Below are 25,850 nucleotides of genomic sequence, written 5' to 3'. Positions count from 1 at the left end.
CCAAGTTACAAAAATAGTCTTAATATTTTGTCATATTTTAATTAATTTGGTTACACAAGAAAACAGAAACTGAGTTTATCATATCTTTGAATATACAATCAAGGATATATTCTTGATAAATTCAAATCTCTCCCCTTGGGTCCTTCCTGTTGTTCCGCCAAATCCTTCAGAACGTCACTAAACAACAATGTGTCCACATTTTGCCCCACCATGTTCAGGAAAAACCAGTCACCTACATTAGAATGCACTACAATCTTATTAATAATATTGTATTGGACATGACATCTACAACGACAGCACAGGACCAATTTCCGAATGAAAGGAATTATCGTAACAAAGCGGAATATGATCCATGCTGACGTCACGATGAGAAGCATTACGAACCAAAACCATAGGAAGACGAAGATCTTAGCGTACAAAACGTTCAGAGAGAGTATGCATACGGCATTATGCAGTTCCACTACACCAGAAACTCCAAACTTGTGGTATGAACACCGACGCACTATGGGGAACAGCTGAGTTATGGCGTCTTCCCCGTTGCTTTCTGTGTGGTTCAGAGAATTCTTACCCAAAGACCAGAATTTCCCGTCGAATAATGTGTTCATAAAGGACATCTGACCTGTAAACACGACAAATCAAATAGAATAGTAACAGAGAGATCAATTTTAAAGTAAGATAATAATTAAGGTTCGCTTTTCTCAGCAGGTAGAGTTTTAGCTCGTGCAAGAGGGTAGTGTTTACTTAGTCTGAAGCAAGTCAAGGACCTGTCCTATACAGCTATCAGAGTGCTGCATTGGAGTTAAATCGTTCGCTTGAACTCGGTCGAGTGTCGCACCCTCGAGTGAGATACGATCGGTCTTGATACGCTCGTAATAAATAGAAGCACAGTACAAGGTCATCTCACCGACATGTCTTATCTTGTATGGAAGGCGACAGATAAGATACACATATGTTTTTCTCACACGGTAAAAATAAGGCTTTATTTTCTGCGTTTATGACAAACGTTTAATGGAACGTACCAAAACAGGAACATGAAGTTATGAATAAAATAGTATGAAAAACTTCGATATACAGTTATTATTGCTAATTAATAATTATTCAATATTTGATTTACCACATATAATATGTTCTGTCTATATACTGCGACAATGTAGAAACGTTTTACAAAATATTATTGATATAGCAGTAGATTAATAACTATATTAGTACAGAGATAACGTCACAGAAAATATAATAAAACGAATAATCATGCTGCACAACTGTTACAGACGCAAAGATTGATACACTAATTATTATTATTTTTATTATTATTATTATTATTATTATTATTATTATTATTATTATTATTATTATTACTAGAAAACTTGATACAGTTCTTGCATTATCGTGATTGTGTTCTCCGTTTATAATAATTACATTTACATTCAATAACATCTATCAGATGTGGCAAAAACAAAATCACTTCTGTGTGGAAAAAGAAAAGCATTTACCTACAAGATTTATATTACATTTTAAAGCAAGTTTTGTAGTTGTACTATGGAGTGCTTAGTTAAACACTGCAAAGTTTTGAAATGATAAACATCTATGATGTTACTACACAGTTCATCACTGTAACAAGAACGAATGTCTAACGCTCGGCTTATACCGTTCGAGGATTTATCGCTCGTGACAATTTTACCCATCATGCATGTGCTCTACCTATCGGATTATGCTATGAACTACTTGGCGCTCGAGCGAAAACGTCCGATGCAGACCTCTGACAGCTATACATCCTATCCTGATACAGCTATTTTATCCGAACCTTAATAATAAAGTACATAAAATTAAGAGTGTTCCAACAAGAACACCGAATTTAATAATGTGAAAAAAAAAAAAAAAAAAAAACAGACAGCAGAGCAGATAGCAGTACCGCCAACTGAACAATAACAAGAAATTGTTTGAACATTGTGCCATTCTCTTGGTGTTGGTTTGGCGGCGTTCTTGTTACGACACTCTTTATTTCTGAGGAAGAAAAACTTGCTGTTTTCCTAACTGCAGAACAAATAATAATAAACAGAACCATATAAAAATTAATAGAAAAGAACAGGAAGGATTACAAAAGAGAAACAAAATAAGCGAACAAAAAAAAATTAAATGCAAATGGAAAGATAACTAAATAAATATACACACAGTAAAAACAGATCAAATGTGTGTGTGTGTGTGTGTGTGTGTGTGTGTGTGTGTGTGTGTGTGTGTGTGTGTGTGTGTGACTAATGCCTACCAACTTCACTTGCGTGATTCGGGTTCCGCATACTGCGGATAGATTCCAGGACTGTGACCCATTTTCGAATTGCACACCACTTCGGCGGGCACGTAGCCCACTCCTGTCGAATAGTACCGAGGAGGCCTCCAGGCTTAACGTCCCCATCCGACGGACGAATCACTATCAACAGTGACATATGCCTTCCCTTCAAATGCACTGCGGAGAAATTTGGGATTTAACCCAGGCATATTGGTGCACAATCTAGTGATTAGAAGTTGTGCACTACCATCTCTCCTAGTCCCGAGGTAGAAATTTTACAAGGAAATTTTTGATCCCACCAGAAATCGAACCCGGGCCGGTTAGCCTGGAGGCAGGCACGCTACCACAGAGCTAACTCGGCGGACACAGATTAAATGTTGAAACAAACATAATTCACATTAAGACAAAAACTGTAGATATTTCAAATAGCTAAGCGATCCTCTGATGGAAGCATGGGAAACCTCACAAGTGAAGTCATTGTTTAGTGGGCTCATAAATGCTGTATTTTTCTGCGTGAATTTCAGTAGGCTGTAATTCTCATAGAAAATAGCATAGAAATACCATCAACTCAGTGTATACTTTCGTGAGACTATTGAAATTTATAAGGGAACATTACAATCAAATGTGACAAAAATCGGAATATCTCACGTTACACAGCCAGATCGGTATTACAGGTATCCATTATATCAGCAATATTATTATTAGTAGCGCTTGATGATTTATCAACAGCAATGTCACTAGAGATTTTGATTTATCTAGAGAAAATCAAAACTCGAGTGGGATTTGATTGGCTATTACACGATTACAATAAAATATATAAAGATTAGAAGTAATAAAGTATTCTGATACAATAAAATATTAATTGACTTACTGTCTTAAAATGTATTATTGTACCATCTCATCATTACAAACATTCCGCTAGATGGCAGTAGTGAATTATGATGAGCTGTTATCTTATTACCAGTTGTGCCAACTATACAATTTTATATATCTTGATTATACAACTTTTAGTACTATATCACTTCGGAAAACGTATTATGTGTCTCTCACGTGTTAAATTTTATATTACCTTGTTAACATGTTTCGGCCTGCTATTGGCCATCATCAGAACTGTTTGTTACTGGTCTTGGTGCCTTTTTGTTTTGTTTCCTGTGGGGGTGTGTTTGTGTAGTGTAATGTGGAGTCAAAGAGTGTGTGTGTTCTGAAGTTGAGTTGTGTTGAGAATTTCATTTGGATGTGTTTTTGTGTGTCTGTATATTTTGTATTGTTCTAGTGTGTTTAGTTTCTGGCTTTTTAGTTGGATGTGTAGAATTTCCATGTCTGTGTTGATGTCTTTGTATGTGTGGTTAGTATTTGTAATGTGTTCTGCATATGTTGAAGTGTTTTATAATTTTGTTATGGCTGTGATGTGTTCTTTGTAACGCGTTTGAAATGATCTGCCCGTCTGTCCTATGTAGAAGTTGTTGCAGGTATTACATTTGAGTTTATATACGCCTATGTGGTTGTATTTGTTTGTGTGTTGACATGTTTTTGTAGAGTATTATTTGTTCTGTATGTGATATAATTTATGCAGAACACCATTAGACATCGGGCATAGACATATCAGGTTAAATTGACGTAGGTCAATACAAACTTCATTATCATAATAACTTAAAAAGTTGTGTATAAAGTGCAAATTAAAATTAAGGTGACATTCAACATTTAATTTTTTAAAGTGACATGTATTTATCTAGCCTGACGAGTTTACTTCCTTGGTTTGAATTGTAAATTATTTAAAAATAGCGTGTAAGAGGGCCTTAGACTAGAAATGTTTAGTTTAAATGTAGTTCTGTTTATAAGTATGCATAAGATGTAATTATTTGACTTATTTGAACTGTTGTATCAGTGAAACGAGGTGAGTCAGTGAAGTTATGGTTTTACAGTACAGTGAACAGTTCCGATCAGTGATAATTTATAGCGTCAATGAAATGTGTTCTATAGTGTCAGTGAAATGTGTTACAGAGTGTCAGTGAAATGTGTGCTAAAGTGTCAGTGAAATGCGTCATAGTGCCACTACAGGGAATGAGATGAGAGTAAAGTGAAATACTATTGAAACTTATGTAGGACCTATACATAATTATGTAGGTTGTATTGTAAAATTAGGTATTTTATTTATGTTTTATTATTATTGTGTTAAATTGTATTGTGTACAAAATTGTATATGTGTTGTAAAATTGTATTGTGTATTGTAAATTTTATTGTGTATTGCTTATCATTTTATTGTGTATTGTTTATATTGCATATACCACTGCCACCGGGTGCTTGCCCACTTTCAGTGTAAATAAATACATACATACATCATGAAGCCCACACCTGTGGAGTAACGGTCAGCGCGTCTGGCCGCGAAACCAGGTGGCCCGGGTTCGAATCCCGGTCAGGGCAAGTTACCTGGTTGAGGTTTTTCCGGGGTTTTCCCTCAACCCAATACGAGCAAATGCTGGGTAACTTTCGGTGCTGGACCCCGGACTCATTTCACCGGCATTATCACCTTAATTTCATTCAGACGCTAAATAACCTAGATGTTGATACAGCGTCGTAAAATAACTCAATAAAATAAAATTATCATGAAATATTTCACGTTTCTTCTGTGATACCCCGTATACCATCTGCAGTATTAAATGTATCTGTTTAATCCAGCAATATGCTGTTTCAAAATCATCGCCTGTATTTGACGAAGCCTAATCGAATTCAATACGACGTATTCTATTGGATTCTGAAACGAAACTTATCACTGGGAATACATTATTTGCAAAGATAAGACGAAATATAGCGCATATATTATCATCCGTTAATCTCGATCTTACATATGGCTTTATTAGTTTAGTTAATGAAAAGAACTGCTCATATACACTTCTTCTTCTTCTACTCCTTCTTCTTCTTCTTCTTTCCCTAAGTTTAACCTCTCCCTTTTAGGTTCATTTACACGACCCATGCCACCCGGGCCTTACAGGGCCGCGACCTGTCGGGAGAGGAATTAATCTATGGATCACATACATACTTTTTTGACCACACAAGGACATGGAGGGCCTCCCCGGATGAGAGATCAGCTCAGTGCCAGGGCCACCTCCGATACAACACAAACATTTAAGACATTACACAGCATTCACTCACACATATGAAAGGATTAAGGGAAGGATCGCCGTCCATGGCCGGACTTTCAAGAGGTACAATCCCGGAATTTGACTGGAAATAACTGAGGAAACCATGAAAAACCTAAGTTAGGATTGCCGGCCCCAGGGGTCGAACCCCGGACCTCCCGAATGCAAGGCCACACTGCCCAAAAACAAAATAAGTTGAGCTGCAAATTTTCTATGTTCTGGATACTTTGCAGAATTTAATGATTTATTTTAAAGCTAACAACATCGTCCCCTTCGACGTCTCTACATTTATTGCCATGGAATTTATTTTAGTAGGTTATTTTACGACGCTTTATCAACAGCTTAGGTTATTTAGCGTCTGGATGAGATGAAGATGATAATGCCGGTGAAATGAGTCCGGGGCCCAGCACCGAAAATAACCCATTTGCTCATATTGGGTTGAGGGAAAACCCGGAAAAAACCTGAACCGGGAATCAAACCCGGGCCACCTGGTTTCGCGGCCAGACGTGCTAATCGTTACTCCACAGGCGTGGATTCGCCATGAAATAGTTCGTTCTGTCATTTGATACTAATTCTCTTAGTAACAAAATATTTTTTGCATATTAAATGCCACGCTACAGCTGGATTAAGACACAGTAGGAATTATGGACCAAGACTATACAATTCAGTATTAAAAAATAATCCAGACCTAAGCAATTTACACATTCTTAAGTTTAAAAATAAAGTGAAAATGTTTGTATGATATTTGATAAATTTTATTATAATTTTTTTAAGTGTTACTAGCATTATATGGTACTAATTTTTATTGTATTTATCTGATGCATGTAACCTATAAGATAAAACATTGCAATAAATATAAATAGATCATTTTCTTAATTAATAACAGTGTATATCTCCAATAAATGATTCCTTAGCATCGCCACAGATACACTTGATTGTACTTGTCACTATATCTTGTCACTAGAAAGTTATTGAAATTTATATTTTCCCCGCCATTCATAAAATATTTTGATATGATACCTCTTGCACAAAAGGAGAGATCTATAACTGAAACTCGATTAATATATTTCAGTATTAGTTGTATCTATCCTGGTAATAATGAACAGTTTGACTCGTAGACATTTTGTTTTTTCAGCATTTACTTCCCATGATTTTACGAGAAGATTCGAAGAGAATGGCACTTACGTAGACTTTCAGCTCCCCACTACTACCATTAATACACAACACAATGTCAATACGGCGGTTGCTGTCGTCTGCGATACAATGAACTTTTCTGTTGATTTTCGAGTTTGGCATTTTTTCCGGTTATTATATGCTTATTTAAGTTGTGTTAACTCTCGCTAGTGGTTTTATATTTTATTTTATCCGTCTTAGTATTTATTTTATTATTGCAAATATTTTTGTTTTATCACTATTATTATTGTTATTATTATTATTATTATTATTATTATTATTATTATTATTATTATTATTGTTATTATTATTAATGAATTATTTTGTATTACAATCTTTGTATCATTTCTGTCACGATTATTCTATTATTATTATTATTATTATTATTATTATTATTATTATTATTATTAATGAATTATTTTGTATTACAATCTTTGTATCATTTCTGTCACGATTATTCTATTAGGCTATTATTATTATTATTATTATTATTATTATTATTATTATTATTATTGTTACTATTATTTATATCATCAGAATTATTATTTGAACCTTGTAAAATTTATGTAGACTACTGGACTGTACCCGAGCACGAGCATTATGCTTATTTCTGGTATCTATTCATATGTATTCAATTCAAATGTAAATTGTAAATAAATTTGAAAAATTTGAAACAAGAAATCAAAAGCCCGATAGGACTGGAACTCACTATACTATTTCTTCCTTGCCTCTAACATGAGTGTATGGCGTATGTTATGAACATGTTCAACCCTTCCTTTTTTCGTTTAGCACTATAAACGACGTGCTCCACGACCATGCCATAGGACACGTGTGCGCCGTGAATGACATCTCTGGTCTAGTGTATAAGGTAGATAAAAGGAATAAAGGCTTAAGTCTTCAAACAGAAAAAATAACTTAGTTTTACCAAAAACATTAATGAGAGCCAGGATCTCGCACACCAAGTATTGGCATGTCCACAAGGTGTTACAGTTGCGGTAATCGTGTAAATATTTGACCAAAAGTCTCTTCTTATCCTCTCTTTCGTCCTCTGGCATCAATCCTACATTCAAATAATTCCTCAGCGCTCGTAACTTTCCACCTTCCCAGTTCTTCCAAAGAAGACGTGGAACGTAGAACAGGATAGCCTGAAACAATCATTATTATATGTTTTATTTTGGCCCCTTAGATGATTCCAGGTTAAGGAAAAAGAATTGGTTTTATGGGTCTTGCCTAGTACACTGTAGAAACTCTGTGGAAAAGACGTTATATTAGGCCTATATAAATATTTAAAGAAAATAATCTGCCCTCAATGAGGGTGACCATAAAGATCCAGAATAAAAGCACTACAGAATAATTTAGTAAGACAGGAATTGTTTAGTGAAAAATTCAGAGAAATGCAAACCCAACACAATCGTCAATGGCCAAAGTATAAATGGTAATGTAATATTTGGATTGAATCCTTAAGAATATCCAACAAAATTTTTTGAATTTCAAAAATCGGAGTCCGAGTGTTTTTAAAATATCACATGTGAATTTAGTGAGTGTGCCACGTGCACCAAACAAAAGACCAGAAACACTCCACTGATTAGTGGGAATGTTATATTTCTCACTTAGATAAGGAATGCAGGACTCATAAATGGATTTCTTCTCCTCATCAACGTGTTGTGCCTGCAGGGCATCCCTCTCGAATCGGATTGTAGGATCAAGGACTAATCCCTTAGATTGACTCCTGTGGATGGCTACAATATCTGCTTTTCTGTTCGAATCTAAGGATGAAACGCAGTGGATCTCCTCGTATACTTCCCATCCACGACGCTTGAGGACATCAGCAATACCGGTCCTGGCCTTAGGGTGTCGATTGTTGCGCAGCAGCTCCGTTTTTCGACAGAACCCCAACACGTGACCAAGAGTTTCCGTCTCTTTGCAGCCGGGATGGCGACAACGGATTGTGTTGAAACTTCTGCCGGGCACAGATCTAACCGCAGATAGATTGCTGGACATTTTAATTCCATTAATGTATTCTGAAATTGATAAATTTGCTTTTGATGACATCCAGGAATTTGCCTTGGGGCACTCAGAATACAGGATAACACCTTTGCCCTTATGAGGTAATTTACACCATGATTCAAAATTCTGTTCCACAAGATCTCCCTCAATTGTCGACCTTTAGTGTTGGGAGCAATAGAAGACTTATTGATGTTTAGTCTACGTAGACTCAATTGCTGTTCAAGGTGCAGGTTCCTTACAAAGTTAAGATGCATATCATTAACATCACCCTCTGTGGTAGGTAAGTGTTTCTATTGCAACTGTTCATTTGATGCAATAACACCACGACTTTGCATTCGGCACGGTAGCTCACAAACTGGTCGGTAATGATGTACATATACGAAATTGAAAAATGGGCAGAGTCTTGGTAGCAGTCCTCCTCTATGTAGGCAACAAGCTTCGCAAGACTGTCCACAAGTAGCACATATTTAGGTGCTCTTGTTTACTGCACATGCGCAATACGTTGTATCTGGAACTTAACAAGGAGAGGACACGCTCTGTATATCACCGAATTCAATCAGATTTTGTAACATGAAAGTACAAGACACGCTGTTTAAAGTCATACCTGGTATGGGTGGCCAATGACCCCTCGTTTTGGAAATATTGGCTATTGTTTACGACATACTTCCGTTACGTGCCCAATAGGGAAGGGTTAGACTGTGTAACGGCGTAGATCATCTGGTTGGATGCTGAGTTGTCATCCAGGCAACGCGAGTTCGAATCCTAATGCCTTCTCATTTTTTAAAGCTTGATATTATTATTATTATTATTATTATTATTATTATTATTATTATTATTATTATTATTATCATCATCGTCACTATTATTATTATTATTATTATTATTATTATTATTATTATTATTACTGTTATTATTATTTTAATTCACTTTCAGTTGTCACGTCCTATATTCAAATCCATGTTGAAATATGCGTGGTATGCATCAAAATTGATAAACGAACGAGAAGTGTTTGTGAATGTGAAGGATGTCTGTTTCGCCGAAGTGCGGAAAAATGTGTGTGACTGGACAACCTTCTTTCATTTGCTGTGCATGGTGCAGGAAATATATATATATATATATATATATATATATATATATGTTTTGTGTGTTTTTATGACATAATGAATCGGGTACAAAATGAAATGGAATAGCTGCTACAGAAATAGAACAGATTCCAGTACACATCTTACCTTCCTACGTGAGCAGTATTTCATTGTTTATCCTTTACAAAACAATGTTAGTTAATTAGTAATTTGTTTAAAACATGATGAAGCATTCAATACATTGAGAAATATGATATAGGTATGTAAATAGATAGCTGTGATCACAATATTAATCATTATTAAAAGAAAAAAATATAGGACCAGTTAAGATTCGAACTTAGGTTGTCTTGGTAACAACTCAGCATCCAACCATACGGGCTACGCTGTTACATAGTCTTATGCTTCCCTATTGAGCACCTAACGGAAGTACGTCACAAACAATAGCCCATATTGCCAAAACGAGGGGTCATTGGCCATCCATACCAGGTATGACTTTAAACAGTACGTCTTGTACTTTCATCTCACAAAATCTTATTCCATTCGGTGATATATAGAGCGTGTCCTCTCCTTGTTAGTAAAATTAGATGGTCCAAATTTTGTTTCGGGGTCTCTACAAAGAAAAAAGTGTTACATTACATTCGCTTATAACTTTGAACAAATAAACATAGCGGAACTAAGAGTAGGTTTTTTTTTTTTACCAGTCTGCATGCTCCATTACTGTGGAGTAATACTACACGCATTGGTTTAACTTAAACTATGTTCATATAATTACTTTATATTGTTCTAAGAGTTTCTTTATAGGCAGATGGATGAATTTTGTACTTTTCTTTCATTGTAATTTGTCAAACTGTATATTGTTAGTAAATTTGATCAAGTTCTTCTGGTATTTGTGCACAAGTTTGTCTTTATTCACTGGCCAGTTTTCAGACTTTAGAACTGCCGCTTTCAGAATGTCTCTTTCTCTCTCAAGTAATTTACAATTGTATAACAAATGATCTATCGTTTGAATAATTTCAAGGGAAAAATTGTTCCGGGGCCGGGTATCGATCCCGGGACTTCTGGTTGAACGTACCAGCGCTCTACCACTGAGCTACCCGGGAACTCCACCCGACACCGTCCAAACTTTTCCCTTTATATCCACACAACTCGCGTGGGCTGACGAAACGCCAGAGACCCACAACGAGTGCACACAATCTCTGTGTGACTTGAAATTGTGGTTTTCTGTTAACGTACACAGTAACGTATATATTATACAAATCTAATCTTTTAGATGAAGCTCCCTGTAAAACAGATTTGAATAATTTCAAGGGAGCTTTACAGGGAGCTTCACCTAAAAGATTAGATTTGCACGATCTATCGTTTGTTAGTCATTGTTGCATGGACATAAAGGGCTATCTATAATTTTATATTTATGTAGATAGGATTTTATATTTCCGGGTCCTGTTATTATAGTTTGGGGTTATGTTAAGTTTCAATTTTAACCGATCGTTTATATTTGGGAAGAAAGATTTTGTGATTTGTCCTTTTGCTGTGTTGTCCCATTCGTTTTGCCACTTCACTAAACTGAGAGTGTGTATTTCACTTTTTGGTGTCTTGCTGTAGCTCTCTGGAATATCCTCGGAGCGTGCTGCCTCCTTCGCAAGTTGATCTGCTAATTCATTCCCCTCGTGTCCAGCGTGGGCCTTAATCCAGTTGAATTCTATTTTCCACTTCTTCCTCTCCGCTTCCTTTACTTCTCTTCTGATTTCTTCTATAAGATGCGTATGATTTGTTTGATTTCTAAGGGAGTTTAATGTTATCCTGCTGTCTGTAAATATTGAAATTGTTTGCTGCTGACTTTCCAGAGTCTGTACATGTTGAATAGCTTTTAATATGGCTAGTTGTTCAGCCTGATTGTTGGAACATTTGCCATTCAGCCTGTATTTTAGCGCTTCCTCCAGGTTGCCTTCTTTGAATATAGCTACTCCTGCTCCAACACCGAGTTCACCTTTGCTCCCATCTGTGAAGATTTTAATTATATTATATTCGTTGTCCTCGTTTTCTTCTCTGATTTTTACGTGGTCAGCTGGATGCTCAGGCTTTGCCAAGCGTCCCGATAACAGTTATAAGATTCGTCCCTCGTATTCTCGGAGTTCGGAGCCAGTTGGAGTCCGTCAGTTACCTGCACACTGTGTTGGATAGGAGAATGTCCGACTCCACCAATTGAAGACCGCGTACTAAACAGACGAAAAGTATATAGAAGATATTTTCAATGTCAGTGAGAGGAAAAGAACGTATTTGTTATTCTCTCGTCCCAGCATGAGGCAGTTGTGTGCTGATAGTTAAGCAGAACTGCGGGCTCTGTTGTGAAGGTGATTTGAATGCGCGCGTCGGAACTCGAAAATGTCGCAGTTTGAACAAAGGGCAAACATCAAGTTCTGCCAAAAATTAGGCAAATCCGCTAGCGAAATGTTTCAGAAGGGGCCAGCGGGCCGCATAATGAGTACCACTGTTCTAAAGTATCGATTGATTTCTGTCTTTTTTGGTTGAATATGTATGACACAACACAACACAACACGACACATTTTCAACACTCAATTGAATTTACAGAACACACATTCTTTTCGATACATTACCAATCCTGAACACCATCTCATTTACCATAACAGGAAATCAGAAGAAAACCGTAAAGTCACTACAATTCAGAGGATAATGGAAACTACATCAATTCACATATTATTAATACAATGAAGTTGTTATTTATTCATTTAATTTATTTGTTTCTTTCTTTATTTATCTATTTACTTATATATATTTTTTATTATTTAATTATTTATTAATTTATTTATGTATTTATTTATATATTTACCCATTTTTTCGTTTATTTATTTATTTTCTTATTTATACATTTATTTCTTTGCTTATTATTTAGTTATTTATTCATTCATTTTTATTTATTTATATATTTACTCATTTTCTCATTTATTTAGCTTTCACTTATTTATTTATTTATTTATTTTAAATAGCTTAATGGCTTCTTCGGTGATATGGATAAAGGTGAAAAGAGTGTTATCAAGAATGAACATTTTATAGTACATTATACAACGAACCTATAATGGTAGTAATTAAGACGCGAGCATGTTTATGAAACGAGCGCAAGCTAGTTTCATAATTTTCATACGAGCGTCTTAATTACCATTATAGGCAAATTTCATACGACTTTTTATGCTCGACTATATTTCTAACTTGAAATTATTCATAAGTATTCATGTTATTCTTATCTGACTGGGGAGCGGAACTGACCTTGTGCAATATCTCCTAAATTGTGAGATGTGCGCAGACGCGAAAGTATTGATTTTTTCCGAGACACAAATGTCATTGACCTTGATATATTCTAGAGAGTAAAATAAACATTAATCTTGATATAACCATGAAATTGATTTAGACATTGAAAAACGAGATGACAAATTGAATTTATTTGAATATTATTTACAATTAACGCTAATTATTATAGTAACAGAACATAACCTTCTGCGACAGTATTGGATTTCCAGCCTCCGTGACGTTTCGCTAGTTGTCTTTCGATTGCATATCCGAGAATAATCGATACTTGCGCTTTCATATTGCTACAATGGTGTTTTCTGATTGGTGGAACACCTGAACTTTAATGAATAGGTGTACTTTAATGAGGTCCATTAAAGGGCTGCTACCAGGTGTATAATTACTACATTTCGGCATGGTCGAGCATAAAAATAATTAAGATGTTGCAACACAGTAGTAATAATTATACATTGAACTCGTTTTGCTTTCCTTACATTCTTACCTGAAAGAATAGATAGATGAAAATCCACTGATAGTATTTGAGGCTTATCATTTTTCGGTCGCGATCATTGAAAGTAATACCTGGGTGTACTATTTCACGAAGATTAGGAAGTTCCGGTGATACGTATTTGGAACGTGTCAAGCAAAATTCATCGACCATATTACTATCCTTAGAACCAACTTCACTACAAGTCAGAGGCTTGCGGAAATACTGGTTGAAGGTAACAATCACACAGAATAGCAACAAGAATGCTACCGTGACGCTGTAATGGAGTCTGAACACCAGACTGTCAGTCTGGACACGGCGCCTCTTGAACACTCTAGCCAAGCGTTTGAAGATGTCCAACATCTTGAATTTTATCACCAAGACACTGAGATGCACTTATCTCAATCACAAGCATCCACCTGGAATGAAAGGTGTAATCTATTAGGTACTATTTCCTCCTTATTACGTTCCTTGTGGTAGTGCCTATACAGGAAATGGAAACGAATTCTTGGAACGAAATTGAGTGAAGGCGTGCGGTTACTGTTTCAGAAAATAATACTTTTGGGTCTAGTCCAGATTAAATATAATCTTCTACTTTCAACAACTTATTCTACATCGAATAGTCTGTGAATTTAATTGAATATATTTATTGGAATTGATTGAAATCACAAATTCCACATACATATTTAAAATGCTCGAGATTGGTCAGTTCCAGTTACATAATACAGGATGTTTCTGGCTGATTTGTACATCTATTATCAGGCAGTACATCTCACTTGACGATATGTGTCAGAGGAAGAACAATTGTTTGTATGCATCTGAAATCTGACTAGTGTAATATGTAGCTATACTAGGGGCAGAAGAAATAGGCGGGTATGGCGAACCCCTCATTCACTACCTCGACTCCTATACAACTCAGTACCTGCTTGGTGTATGGTCCTGTCCCAAATAACTTACTCCTCCATTCACACGTTTTGCACTACAGAAACACTTAAAAGAATAAAATAATAACGTGATTTCTAGTAAGTACAAATACCTGATTTAATGAATATCGTTGTTTTGTTTACTCAACTATCCGAACACAGGTCCGAAACTCATAAATGACAACAATAACACATTACTCATGAGGTAACTAAGCCAGGAAATAATGGGTTATGGTGGATAGTTTTCTTTCCCCCTCCATTGTATACTTACTTACTTACTTACAAATGGCTTTTAAGGAACCCGAAGGTTCATTGCCGCCCTCACATAAGCCCGCCAGCGGTCCCTATCCTGTGCAAGATTAATCCAGTCTCTATCATCATACCCCACCTCCCTCAAATCCATTTTAATATTATCCTCCCATCTACGTCTCGGCCTCCCTAAAGGTCTTTTTCCCTCCGGTCTCCCTCCATTGTATACATCGCTGAATAGTAACATATTACACTAATCAGGCTTTAGATGATATTATCATTTACAATATTTCGCAAGTTAGTCATTTCACAAATGTAATAATCATTATAATGTAATGTAAACTTAATATGAGAAATTATATATTTAGCATTACACACAAGTATTTTATTTTTCCCCTGTAAAATTTATGTAGACTACTGGACTGTACCCGAGCACGAGCATATGCTCATTTCGGGTATCTATTCATATGTATTCAATTCAAATGTAAATTGTAAATAAATTTGAAATTTGAATTTGAAATTTGAAAAAATTTGAAAATTTTGAAATTTGAAATTTGAAATTTGAAAATTTTGAAATTTGAAATTTGAAAATTTGAAATTTTTATGTGTTTTCAGAATATTGTATTGAAATAGTAAATACTAGATAATTGTTATACAATTAGCCTATTAAGTTTGTGAATCATGAGAAAATTAAGGTGCAAAAAAGTTATATAATACAGTATAATTTTACTTGTGTGTAGAAAATGTACACGTTATTATAACATGAACGAGTTTCGTAATAAAAAAATACTTACGTATTAGAAGCATACTTAAGAATGACTTAGCTTAACAAAACAAATAACACAATAAATATGACAAAAAATCGTTCTGCACAAATTCTTTGAATTGATCACAGAGAAACACCATACGCCTCGGTAGTGGCTGTCTGCATTGATGATAGGACACTTTTAATATTCTCACAATCTTTAAGTTCTTTTAAGAAACAGTAAACGTGATTAATAACGCCTTTAGTATGACTTCTGACATCAGGGTTTGACTGAGACATGATAGCGATTACTTGGATGATTAGTATAAAATAAAAATAAATTATGAGTGATTAGTATTTAAAAACACTGTTTATTATGATAATTTTTTTCGAACAAGCTATAACACAGTAGTATCACAGACGAGCACTTGTCAACAACTAGCATTCCAACGGAGCGACAGGAAGGTCTCTTTGTTCAGGTCAGAAACCGCTAGAGAAAGTGTGGAGTGAGTAGTTTCCACACAAGTCCAAAAACCCGCCTATTTCTTCTGCCTTTACTATAGTTGGTGATGTATGCAGTGGAGGAGGAAAGGAACTGATCACCCTACCGATTTATCTCCTGCCTAGTTGCCTCATAAACAGTGCCGTCTTGGTATCACTTGTGAGGTTCAGACCTGTCTTCGGACAGTTAACTAAACAATAATAACATAGTTTCGATTTAACATGATACACCTATATCCGAAGTCTAATGGTTGACGAGAAATTAAGGGGAGGAATACTGAAACGTCTTGCGGTTCCGTATACTATAGGCCCTACTTGACGTGTTGCGCCAGGTCTTTTGGACAGTTCAGCATCTGAGCACCGCAACGCCTGCGCAAAACACAAAACTGAATACACGTTCACTTGACATTTAATTCGTGTATTCTCATAGTAAATACTGCACGCATTGTATTCTTCACCTGACATAATTAGGAACATTAAATCCAGACGTTTGTGATGGGCAGGACATGTAGCACGTATGGACGAATTCAGAAATACATATAGAGTGTTAGTTGGGAGACCGGTGTGGAAAAGACTTTGGGGAAGCCGAGACGCAGGTGGGAGGATAATATTAAAATGGATTTGAGGGAGGTGGATATGATGATAGAGGCTGAATTAACCTTGCACAGGATAGGGACCGATGGCGGGCTTATGTGAGGGCGGCAATGAACCTACGGGTTCCTTAAAAGCCATTTGTAAGTAAGTATTCTCATAGTGAATATGCAGACGTGCTTTTCGTTTATGGATTTTGTGATGGTAATGAATTGGCTGCTGTTGAGGAATACAGACGGCGTTTTCCTAATTCAAGAGTTCCATCTAGCTGTGTGATTTGTTATCTAAAACTGGCGAGCTACTAAGTGTTTGACGTCGGAAAGAGAACAGGTGTCGGCATCTGATATGACTTTACCATTCATGGAATCCATAAGAAGGACAAATTTAGTAATTTATCTTGTGTAATTATTTTATTTTCTTACTGAGTTTGTACTTAATTATGAAATAAACTTATTGGATCAACAAAAGATGTAACATATCATAGCACAATGTTCTAAAACGTAGAAATACTGTACATGTATAATGTCTCTCTCCATTTGAAACTTTGCCCATCAATAACTCCCCAACCGTTACATTTCGGACATAGGTATGTCAGGTTAAATCGATGTATGTTAACTCGAACTACATTATCCTGAAGTGTTTCATTTTCTGCTTGAGACACTTTGTATAAGTTAATATTATAAGTTAAGTGATCTTAATTAAAATCATTGTAAATAGAAACTGAGAGGAAGAAACACTCGTTAAAAAAATGAAAGTAAAAATATCAATATCGGTACGAAAAAAACTAAATAATGTAACAATTTCAATTTAAAGAATATAATATTTGTGTTATTATTAAGATTACTTATTTATTAATTTATTTTAATAAACTGATTGACAGTGCGATCGAAAAGTCCCTCCGGACCTCTATTAGTTCTAGTAACCGTAGAATACAACCCTCTAGAAAGTTGGCACTCCCCTATTCATTCCGGTTTGACAACCACATAGCTCCCACTCCATCGTATGCTTAGCGGCCAGTGTTGCCCCTTGAATTCTCTACCAAATATACTTGAATTCTCTGCCTAGTGGATTCTCGGCTACACAAGCACTGCGGAGAGACTTCTCGACCACACTGTATAATCTTGATCCATAATATTATAAAGAATGAATTTTCCCAGATTTTATATTGTATTTTGAGAGGTAACATGTTATTTCGCCGAACGTTATGAAATTCTTCCATGTCATCTTTATACATAAAGCAATAATTTTATGAAAAAATGTTCAACAGAGTTAAATTGTAAATCTGATTATTATTATGAATACTTCAATCTGAAAAAAAAATAAAGTGTGTTGGGAAATCAACAGTTTTTAACAAACAAATTTTAACAACGGAATTAGATGTGATTTAGCACTTTCCCCAACCAATTATAATGTATCGAAATATCTTTGTTTCGTTTGTACACATAACGATCATCTTGACGTTTATATACCGTGTGATACAGAAGTCAGTTGACAAATGAGAAACATTACTAATTGTTAAACTGAAATTATTATACAAAGTAACATAATGACGTGTTCCCTCTAAGATATCCGTAATCTGAGTGACAATTTTAATTTATACTGTTGCGTTGCCAATACATGTTACCCCTTCTGTACCGCTAGAAGTCTCCACCTTCTTTCTCCTTATCAGTTTTCCTGAATTAGTTTCTGTGGAATACGTAAAATGAATAAAAAAATTAAACAATTAAAATGACACCAACTATAAAAAGAATCGAAAGATGATGTAAATCTAAATTCCGCCAGAAAATTCGTCACTCGTCAAAGCCATTCTTTTCCCGTCGGCTACGTTGAAATTCCGTCTATTTTGACGGAATTTCCGTCCAGTTGGCAACACTTTTTCCCAACCGTCATGAGGATGCGCACATCGACTTTACTGTTCGTGCAATGATAACTTAAAACTCTGACTACTTGCTGATTAAAGTCAGGCGTTCTTGCAGCATATCAAATCGTCACCAAACCATTTCCTGACAGAAAAATTTTCAGATCAAAAGCAAACCAATCTCAACATAAATGACGCATGCGCATGAAACAAGTTTGTGCGTTAGCTTTATACGATGGCCTGATTACAGACGTAATTTTGGCATTTATATTTTATGTCTCCATGCTTATATTGATTATTAAATCATACTGTGGAATTTAAATCATGCTTATCTATATTGGTTATTAAATCATATTGTGGAATTTAATAACATCTTCAATATATGAAATTAGTAATTTATTTTGTGCGAGATCGTGCGTATTTGCTTGGTTTCTGCACAAAACCAACCCGCGAAAAGTCTAAAATTCCACATTCAGTATTCCCAACCTAAGACACATAACAATTTCCCTCTTCTTGCCGCTTAAGCGCGACATTCATTTTACTGCTTTAGGCTTTTAACATATTATATTTAGAGACGTTTAACATAGTAATAATTATAAATTGGAAACTTGCCACTGCAATTTCACCTAAATTGCACTGTTAATTATTGTTTTTAAATATTTGCAAAAATTAAGTAAACTCTACAACTCCACTAAAGTTACTGCATTCGTGATGCAAGTAACATTAAGGAAGCCGTGAAAAAATCAAAAAGATTCCAGATGCCGATGTTATTACTGCAATATGTTATATAAATAATATTGTTAAAATATTAAAATGAAAAATAAATCATTACATAACCTTACCCTTTGTTTTAAGTTCTCATTTATAGACTGGGGGAAAAAAAAGACAGATGTATATCACGGCCTGCTGGAGTATAGTAAACACAGAAAACATTTTAAAGCAACAATGTTGAAGATAGATATTTTTGTTTTCCAAATTTGCCGTCATTGAACAGAAACCAAGATGGAGATTTCATTGCAACTAATTAGAAATTCGTCTTTCAGGTATGTAATAAACGATCTTCGCACAAAATAATGTACGATACACGAGCGGTATGTTTGTTTTCATGTTCTCGGAAATTAAGAAAGCTCAACTACGTTTCGCTTTTTCAATCTTTTCCTCGACCATGAAAACTTCAACATACCGCTCTTGTAACGCATATTACTATTACAGCACATGAACGTTCTTGCAGAAATGGTACGAAATCACTGATCATGCGCAATAGTTCTGATGGGAACAGTTTTCAAACAGTTGTCAAATCATAACAAACTCGCTGCAGAAACAAACCTTACATAACATTGCAAAATTCAACATATATCTCGAAACAAACGCATGAACACCAATTGCAAATACTTCACATTGAATATAACATACTAACCAAACAAGATAATTTAAATGTTTAAGTGTGTTATCCACTTTTTTAAATAATTAATTACTAACACAGTTATCACATGGCCAGATCACGACACAACGCCATTGCAATACCAACATGCTGTGCGCGCAGAATGAGGAAAGAAATAAGTTCCTTACCCTGGAGCACGTACTTCCTCCAAGATCCCTACTCTGTTGCTGACATCGCACGCATTGCCAAGCCTATGCTATGCTGAGGCCTTGTTTTGTCGGTGGTCAAGGCCAAATGTGGTGAGATATCAACACTACGTCACGGACTGGAAAATAATCATTGATGCTTCCAGATGGCGCTGTAACAACGCGAGGCTTTCAGGCAGAATTCTGTCTATTCGATTCTGTTACTACTATCGCATGTCTCAGTGTATCTTATCTATTCATCTCCTCCACTTTTATTCCGTTTATTTTACGAGGCTTTATCAACTGCGATGGTTATCTAGCGTATGAGTGAAATGAATATGTTAATGGTAGCGAAATGAGTCTAGGATCCAGCGCCGAAAATTACCCAGAATTTGCTTAATGGGCGAGGGAAAACCCCTGAGAAAACCTCAACCATACTATTTTCGCTGTAAGAAAAATCCTACTGTAAACACAAGCACATGGCTGTCATGCCCGTGATTGGCTCACAGTCGAAACACTCACACGACGCAGGAAAATATAGGTCGTATTTGAAAACTATCATCTTGTACTTACTGGCTTTTAAGGAACCCGGAGGTTCATTGCCGCCCTCACATAAGCCCGCCATTGGTCCCTATCCTGAACAAGATTAATCCAGTCTCTATCATCATATCCCACCTCCCTCAAATCCATTTTAATATTATCTTCTCACCTACGTCTCGGCCTCCCCAAAGGTCTTTTTCCCTCCGGCCTCCCAACTAACACTCTATATGAATTTCTGGATTCGCGCATACGTGCTACATGTCCTGCCCATCTCAAACGTCTGGATTTTATGTTCCTAATTATGTCAGGTGAAGAATACAATGTGTGCAGCTCTGCGTTGTGTAACTTTCTCCATTCTCCTGTAACTTCATCCCTCTTAGCCCCAAATATTTTCCTAAGAACTTTATTCTAAAACATCCTTAATCTCTGTTCCTCTCTCAAAGTGAGAGTCCAAGTTTCACAACCATACAGAACAACCGGAAATATAACTGTTTTATAAATTCTAACTTTCAGATTTTTTGACAGCAGACTAGATGACAAAAGCTTCTCAGCCGAATAATAACAGGCATTTCCCATATTTATTCTGCGTTTAATTTCCTCCCGAGTGTCATTTATATTTGTTACTGTTGCTCCAATGTATTTGAATTTTTCCACCTCTTCGAAAGATAAATCTCCAATTTTTATAGTTCCATTTCGTACAATATTTTGGTCACGAGACATAATCATATACTTAGTCTTTTCGGGACTTAATTCCAACCCTATCGCTTTACTTGCTTCAACTAGAATTTCCGCGTTTTCCCTAATCGTTTGTGGATTTTCCCCTAGCATATTCACGTCATCCGCATAGACAAGAAGCTGATGTAACCCATTCAACTCCAAACCCTGTCTATTATCCTGAACTTTCCTAATGGAATATTCTAGAGCGAAGTTAAAAAGTAAAGGTATCATCTTGTATTATTTGAAAATAAAAAATTGAATTCTAGTTGTTAAATAGAATGAAACGTATAACGTCACTCATATGTAAAACGATATGTAAAAGAAAAGCTACTTTTATATTTTGTTATGTACTATGAACGCGGATGAATACCAACAGTAATACCGAGATAGTCTGTTCTTGTAACAAGCTAGCGTCACTTAAGCTCGTAGTTGTTCACATAAGCACATGGTACTGAAGTATGGCTTCTGCATCCTCGGTGTGTGTGGTTATTAAACATAAGAGTAGAAATCCTCTCAAAAGCGGAGAAAAACAAATAGTCTTAAATGCATATAATAACTTATGTGAGTTTTAATTACAGTAATTATAAAGTAAATGTTTCCTAAGCAAATGAATGCATTGTAGTGAGGTTAGGACTACTTGATGAGTAACGGGAAATGTTTAACATGAAATAGAATGTACAACAGTAGGCGGGAACACGTACTGAGATTCTATGGCGCCAAACAGCGGCCAATGAAGCCTCACTTCAGTCACGTGCTATTGTTTACATTAGGATTTTTCTTACCGCGAAAGGATTATAGGTAACTTGTCTCAATCAGGATTTGAATCCGGGCCAGCTCGTTACACGGTCAGCATGTTAACCATTATTCCACAGCAGTGGACTTCATCTATTATTCTTATAATTTTCATAATGGATGTCATAATTGTATTATATTCAGCAATCGGCCTGAGCTGCGTAGTCGGTATATAGAGCTGGCCTTCTGTGCTCGAGGTTGCAGGTTCGTTTCTGGTCCAAGTGCTTAAATGCGACATGCTCATATCAGTAGATTTACTGGCATGTAAAAGAATTCCTGCGGGACAAAACTCCGGCACACCGGCGACGCTGATATAACCTCGACAGTTGCGAGCATCGTTAAATAAACCATAATATATATTCAGCAGTAAAATAGATAGGTCTCCCTGACTTTACAATATTTACTTTTTAGGTTGATTATTTATGTAAAAAATTAATTGTATTTGTTTGAATATCGGGAGATGGGTTAACTCTTAGTTTGCCACATCACAGTGGGTCGGGAGTTGTTAGGTAAGTTCCAATGGGAATGATGGGAAGATGTTGCTTATATATAAGTGTTGTCAGTCTGACAATTTTAAACAGGTGTTATGAATAGATTAGTTTTATAACATTGATATTATTATTATTATTATTATTATTATTATTATTATTATTATTATTATTATTATTATTATTATTATTATTGAACTATAAAATCGTCTTTTTGTGTGGAGATAAAGTAGTTACATTAGCCACGTTTGTTCAGTTGTCTGTGATTAGTGCAGTCGGTCTTGACGCCTCATTTTTATACCGTGTAATTCTCTTTACTGACTTTAACATGAGACTGAGATAAAGACTACAGTGTGTTCATAATGCATGTGTTCGATTCTCGACATCCGTAGATCTGACCGTATTTCATATTCACTAAAATATGAAGAGTCCACTGCAAGAATAATGGATGCCATTTGGAATACATTTTGCAGGAGAAGCAATTGAAAGTTTGAAATGCTTAGCGCTCAAAGCTCAACTGTGATTTTCCGATCATTACTGGACAATGACTATCAGTGTTAATGTCATATAACTCTCTATGTACATTCCATATGTCTTAAGCTATGCATTGACAGTCTTGATTCATTTTTGACAAGATAGTGACATCCATCATTCTTGCAGTGGACTCTTCATATGCTGTCCTGGGTTCGAGCCAGAGAACGAAAAATCACTCATTCTCTCACTTTACTATTCAATATTCTTCAGAACTATAACTCCAGCTATTTAGCTTCTCCTTTACAAAATGTATCATTCATACATGCAGTACTCTTTCACAACACTACATCATACTCTCCATTCCTAAACACAGAACATCCTTCTACACTTCATCTTTCACCGTCTCTGCAGCTCATCTCTGGGTCTGTCTACAACAGCATGTCAGAGACTGTCAGTATGATCAAGTTTTAAAAATAAACTAAAATAACATTTCTTCAATTCAGATTTGCTTCAATTATTATAAGGCCATTTCATCTTATATATGCATTTTTTTTCACCATAACTACATTCCCTTGATCACCAGATTAAATTATTATTATCATATGTTCCCATTCTTGCCTTTTATTTAAATTTCGTATTTTATCATTTCATTACATTCCATTTGTTGTATCTTTCTTTACGTTTCCCCTATTAATTATATATACTAATTCAATTACTTGTATTGTATTGCATGTATAATATAATAATAATCCGTGGCGTTACAGCCCGTGAAGGGCCTAGACCGACCAGCCGGCTGCTGGCCTCACGCTCACATGCCGAAGCAGAGGTGGACGATCATCCAACCAGAATGGAAGTACCGTGTGGTTAGCACGATGATCCTCCCAGCCGTTATAGCTGGTATTCGCAACCGGATTTCGCTACCTATCGTAGCTCCCCAAATGCATCACGATGTTGGGTGGGCACCGGTCCCATACACTGGCCGAAATTTAATGAGAAAATTTCTTCCCCCATGAGGACTCGAACCAGCGCGCATTCCGTAACGCGAGTCCTAGGCAGGATGCCTTAGACCGCGACGCCACGGCGCGGGACGTATTGCATGTAGCCTATACCATTCTTAAAATCTCGTTTATACTTACCCCACACTACACTTGACGTTCAATCCTGAGAAACAGTTTTTAGTAACGGATCCCACAAATAGGTTTGCTGAACTAATGTGTACGAGTATCTCCGAAACGTTGGATATATATACAGATATGATACGATGCAAATACCGGACAACCTATCACCACCGTCGTCAGGGTTAGTCTCAAATCATACTTGATCATCTATTCTAAAGTCTATCTCAAGATGAAAGCTAGCTAGTTGGATAGTGAAGTAATACAACTCGTGATGACATAATGCTCACATCCGTAAACAGGATGGATTAGTGGATGTTGTGGTTAGACTTTTGTCTTTCTGTCTTGCGTAAATACAATGGAGAAACACAAAACTAAGAAACTTGTGACAGGAATGTGGTCATGCAGCGGTTTATTGCGTTATATTCTCGAAGTGTAATTAAATGAGTACAAACGGAAATTATAAAAATTGATAGTGGCGTAACTAGTACTGTCATTCGTCTCTGAAAACTGGGAATCTATACTAATAATAAATCTGTAGCCAAATGACTTCGTCTATAAGGGGCCATGGACAACAACAATCGAAAGCTATGAAATATAGCCTACCGAGAATGTTTGTGTTTGTATGAAGTAATATCGAAAGCTAAATTAACCGATTTATATAATTAATTATTATTTCACCATTGGAAAGTGTAGTTTCTCTAGATGGACATAATGCTATAATGTTATTACAGTAAGTTCTGAATGAATTGAGAACATGTAAGATTAAAATAGCTTCTTATGCACAGAAAACTTGATAGGCTATTCTGAATATTCGTTTCCTATATTTCTTAAAATAATGTTTATGTACTACACATTAAACCTAAATGATGTCAATCTTCATTAAACTATGGTTCCATGTAATAACAATTAAGAAACATGTTAAAGGAATTGTTATTGCACCAAATGAGTGCTCTCTGGACCAAAATGATCGCATTTTAATTATTTAAATACAATTTAATTTAAGTAACATATCAAACGATTTATCCTTCTATCAAACACGAATGTTCCCTGGATCAAATGTCCTATTTTAATTATGTAATTACTTTATATTTATTTGTAACGGGTGCAGCGGAGCGCACGGGTACGGCTAGTGTACATAAAAAATCGCCCGCCCGGATAATCGAAGAAGCTCGAAAATTCCGGATTCTGTCAGACGTCTTAAAAATGCGTCAAATTTAGTATGAAAGTGTTAGAGCTATTAAAAAACATCAAGCGGTAGATTTACATGATTTTCCGCTAAAGAATACTATAATTCTTAAATATACCTATTTATAGGTCTATTAGTCCACCGTTGTGAAGTAACAGTCAGCATTTCATAGGGCACCCTTATCCTTTACCACAGGTTTCAATTGACGCGGTAGCTGGTTTTCAACATGAGTTCTTAGGCTACAATCAGTGCATTTCAAATAGGGATATCCTGAACTAGCACCAACAGATAGTGCGCGTGCACTTTGAGGGATGCGCTTTGCGTGTGCATTTGTTTTCCGGTATATAAACATTGGTTTTACCTAGTGTATTAGTACATTAAATACTCTTAAAAACAACTCGAAATGGCAAATTTTTGTTGTGTTTCTATATGTTAAAACCAGGGAAAGCCTTTTGTCTTCATTCAGGTCCCGAAATATTCTGAATATATGCTTTGAATCTTAAAAATTTAACTAATGAAATTGCGCCTCGAAAGTGTTAGCAATTAAACAAAAATAACTTCTTCAAATAGGAAATTGCTGGCTACAGTTTCATTCTGGAAGAGGGAAAAGTAAATTAATAAAAACATATGCAATC

The 25,850-nt window shown here is 35.8% G+C and overlaps 1 protein-coding gene across 5 annotated transcripts; it reads right to left on the bottom strand.

The window, feature by feature from the left end:
- Positions 1–14: 14 nt before the first annotated feature.
- Positions 15–24,228, bottom strand: LOC138713838 (innexin shaking-B-like). Of its 5 annotated transcripts, none has more exons than XM_069846289.1 (4): positions 24,048–24,228; positions 13,483–13,886; positions 7,517–7,736; positions 15–619 (listed from the first exon to the last, which is right to left on the bottom strand). In XM_069846289.1, exons 2-4 carry the CDS (start codon positions 13,828–13,830, stop codon positions 99–101), a joined length of 1,089 nt encoding a protein of 362 aa, XP_069702390.1. In that variant the 5' UTR covers positions 13,831–13,886; positions 24,048–24,228; the 3' UTR covers positions 15–98. The 5 variants fall into 5 exon arrangements, with proteins under 5 accessions (XP_069702390.1, XP_069702392.1, XP_069702389.1 ...); XM_069846291.1 differs by lacking the exon at positions 24,048–24,228 and adding an exon at positions 19,904–20,036; XM_069846288.1 differs by lacking the exon at positions 24,048–24,228 and adding an exon at positions 19,863–19,989.
- Between the last annotated feature and the right edge of the window lie 1,622 nt (positions 24,229–25,850).

Source organism: Periplaneta americana, chromosome 14 (genome assembly GCF_040183065.1).
Source record: "Periplaneta americana isolate PAMFEO1 chromosome 14, P.americana_PAMFEO1_priV1, whole genome shotgun sequence".
Classification (NCBI taxonomy): Eukaryota; Metazoa; Arthropoda; class Insecta; order Blattodea; family Blattidae; genus Periplaneta; species Periplaneta americana.
This window is presented reverse-complemented; position numbering and strand designations above follow the sequence as displayed.

Excerpts from the sequence above, each read along its gene's own strand:
- LOC138713838 (XM_069846289.1), bottom strand. The coding sequence starts at position 13,830 with ATGTTGGACATCTTCAAACGCTTGGCTAGAGTGTTCAAGAGGCGCCGT. Across the intron at positions 7,737-13,482 it reads TCATCTATCTATTCTTTCAG|GCTATCCTGTTCTACGTTCC; the intron begins GTAAGAATGTAA and ends TGATTGTTTCAG. Across the intron at positions 620-7,516 it reads GGCTCTCATTAATGTTTTTG|GTCAGATGTCCTTTATGAAC; the intron begins GTAAAACTAAGT and ends TCGTGTTTACAG.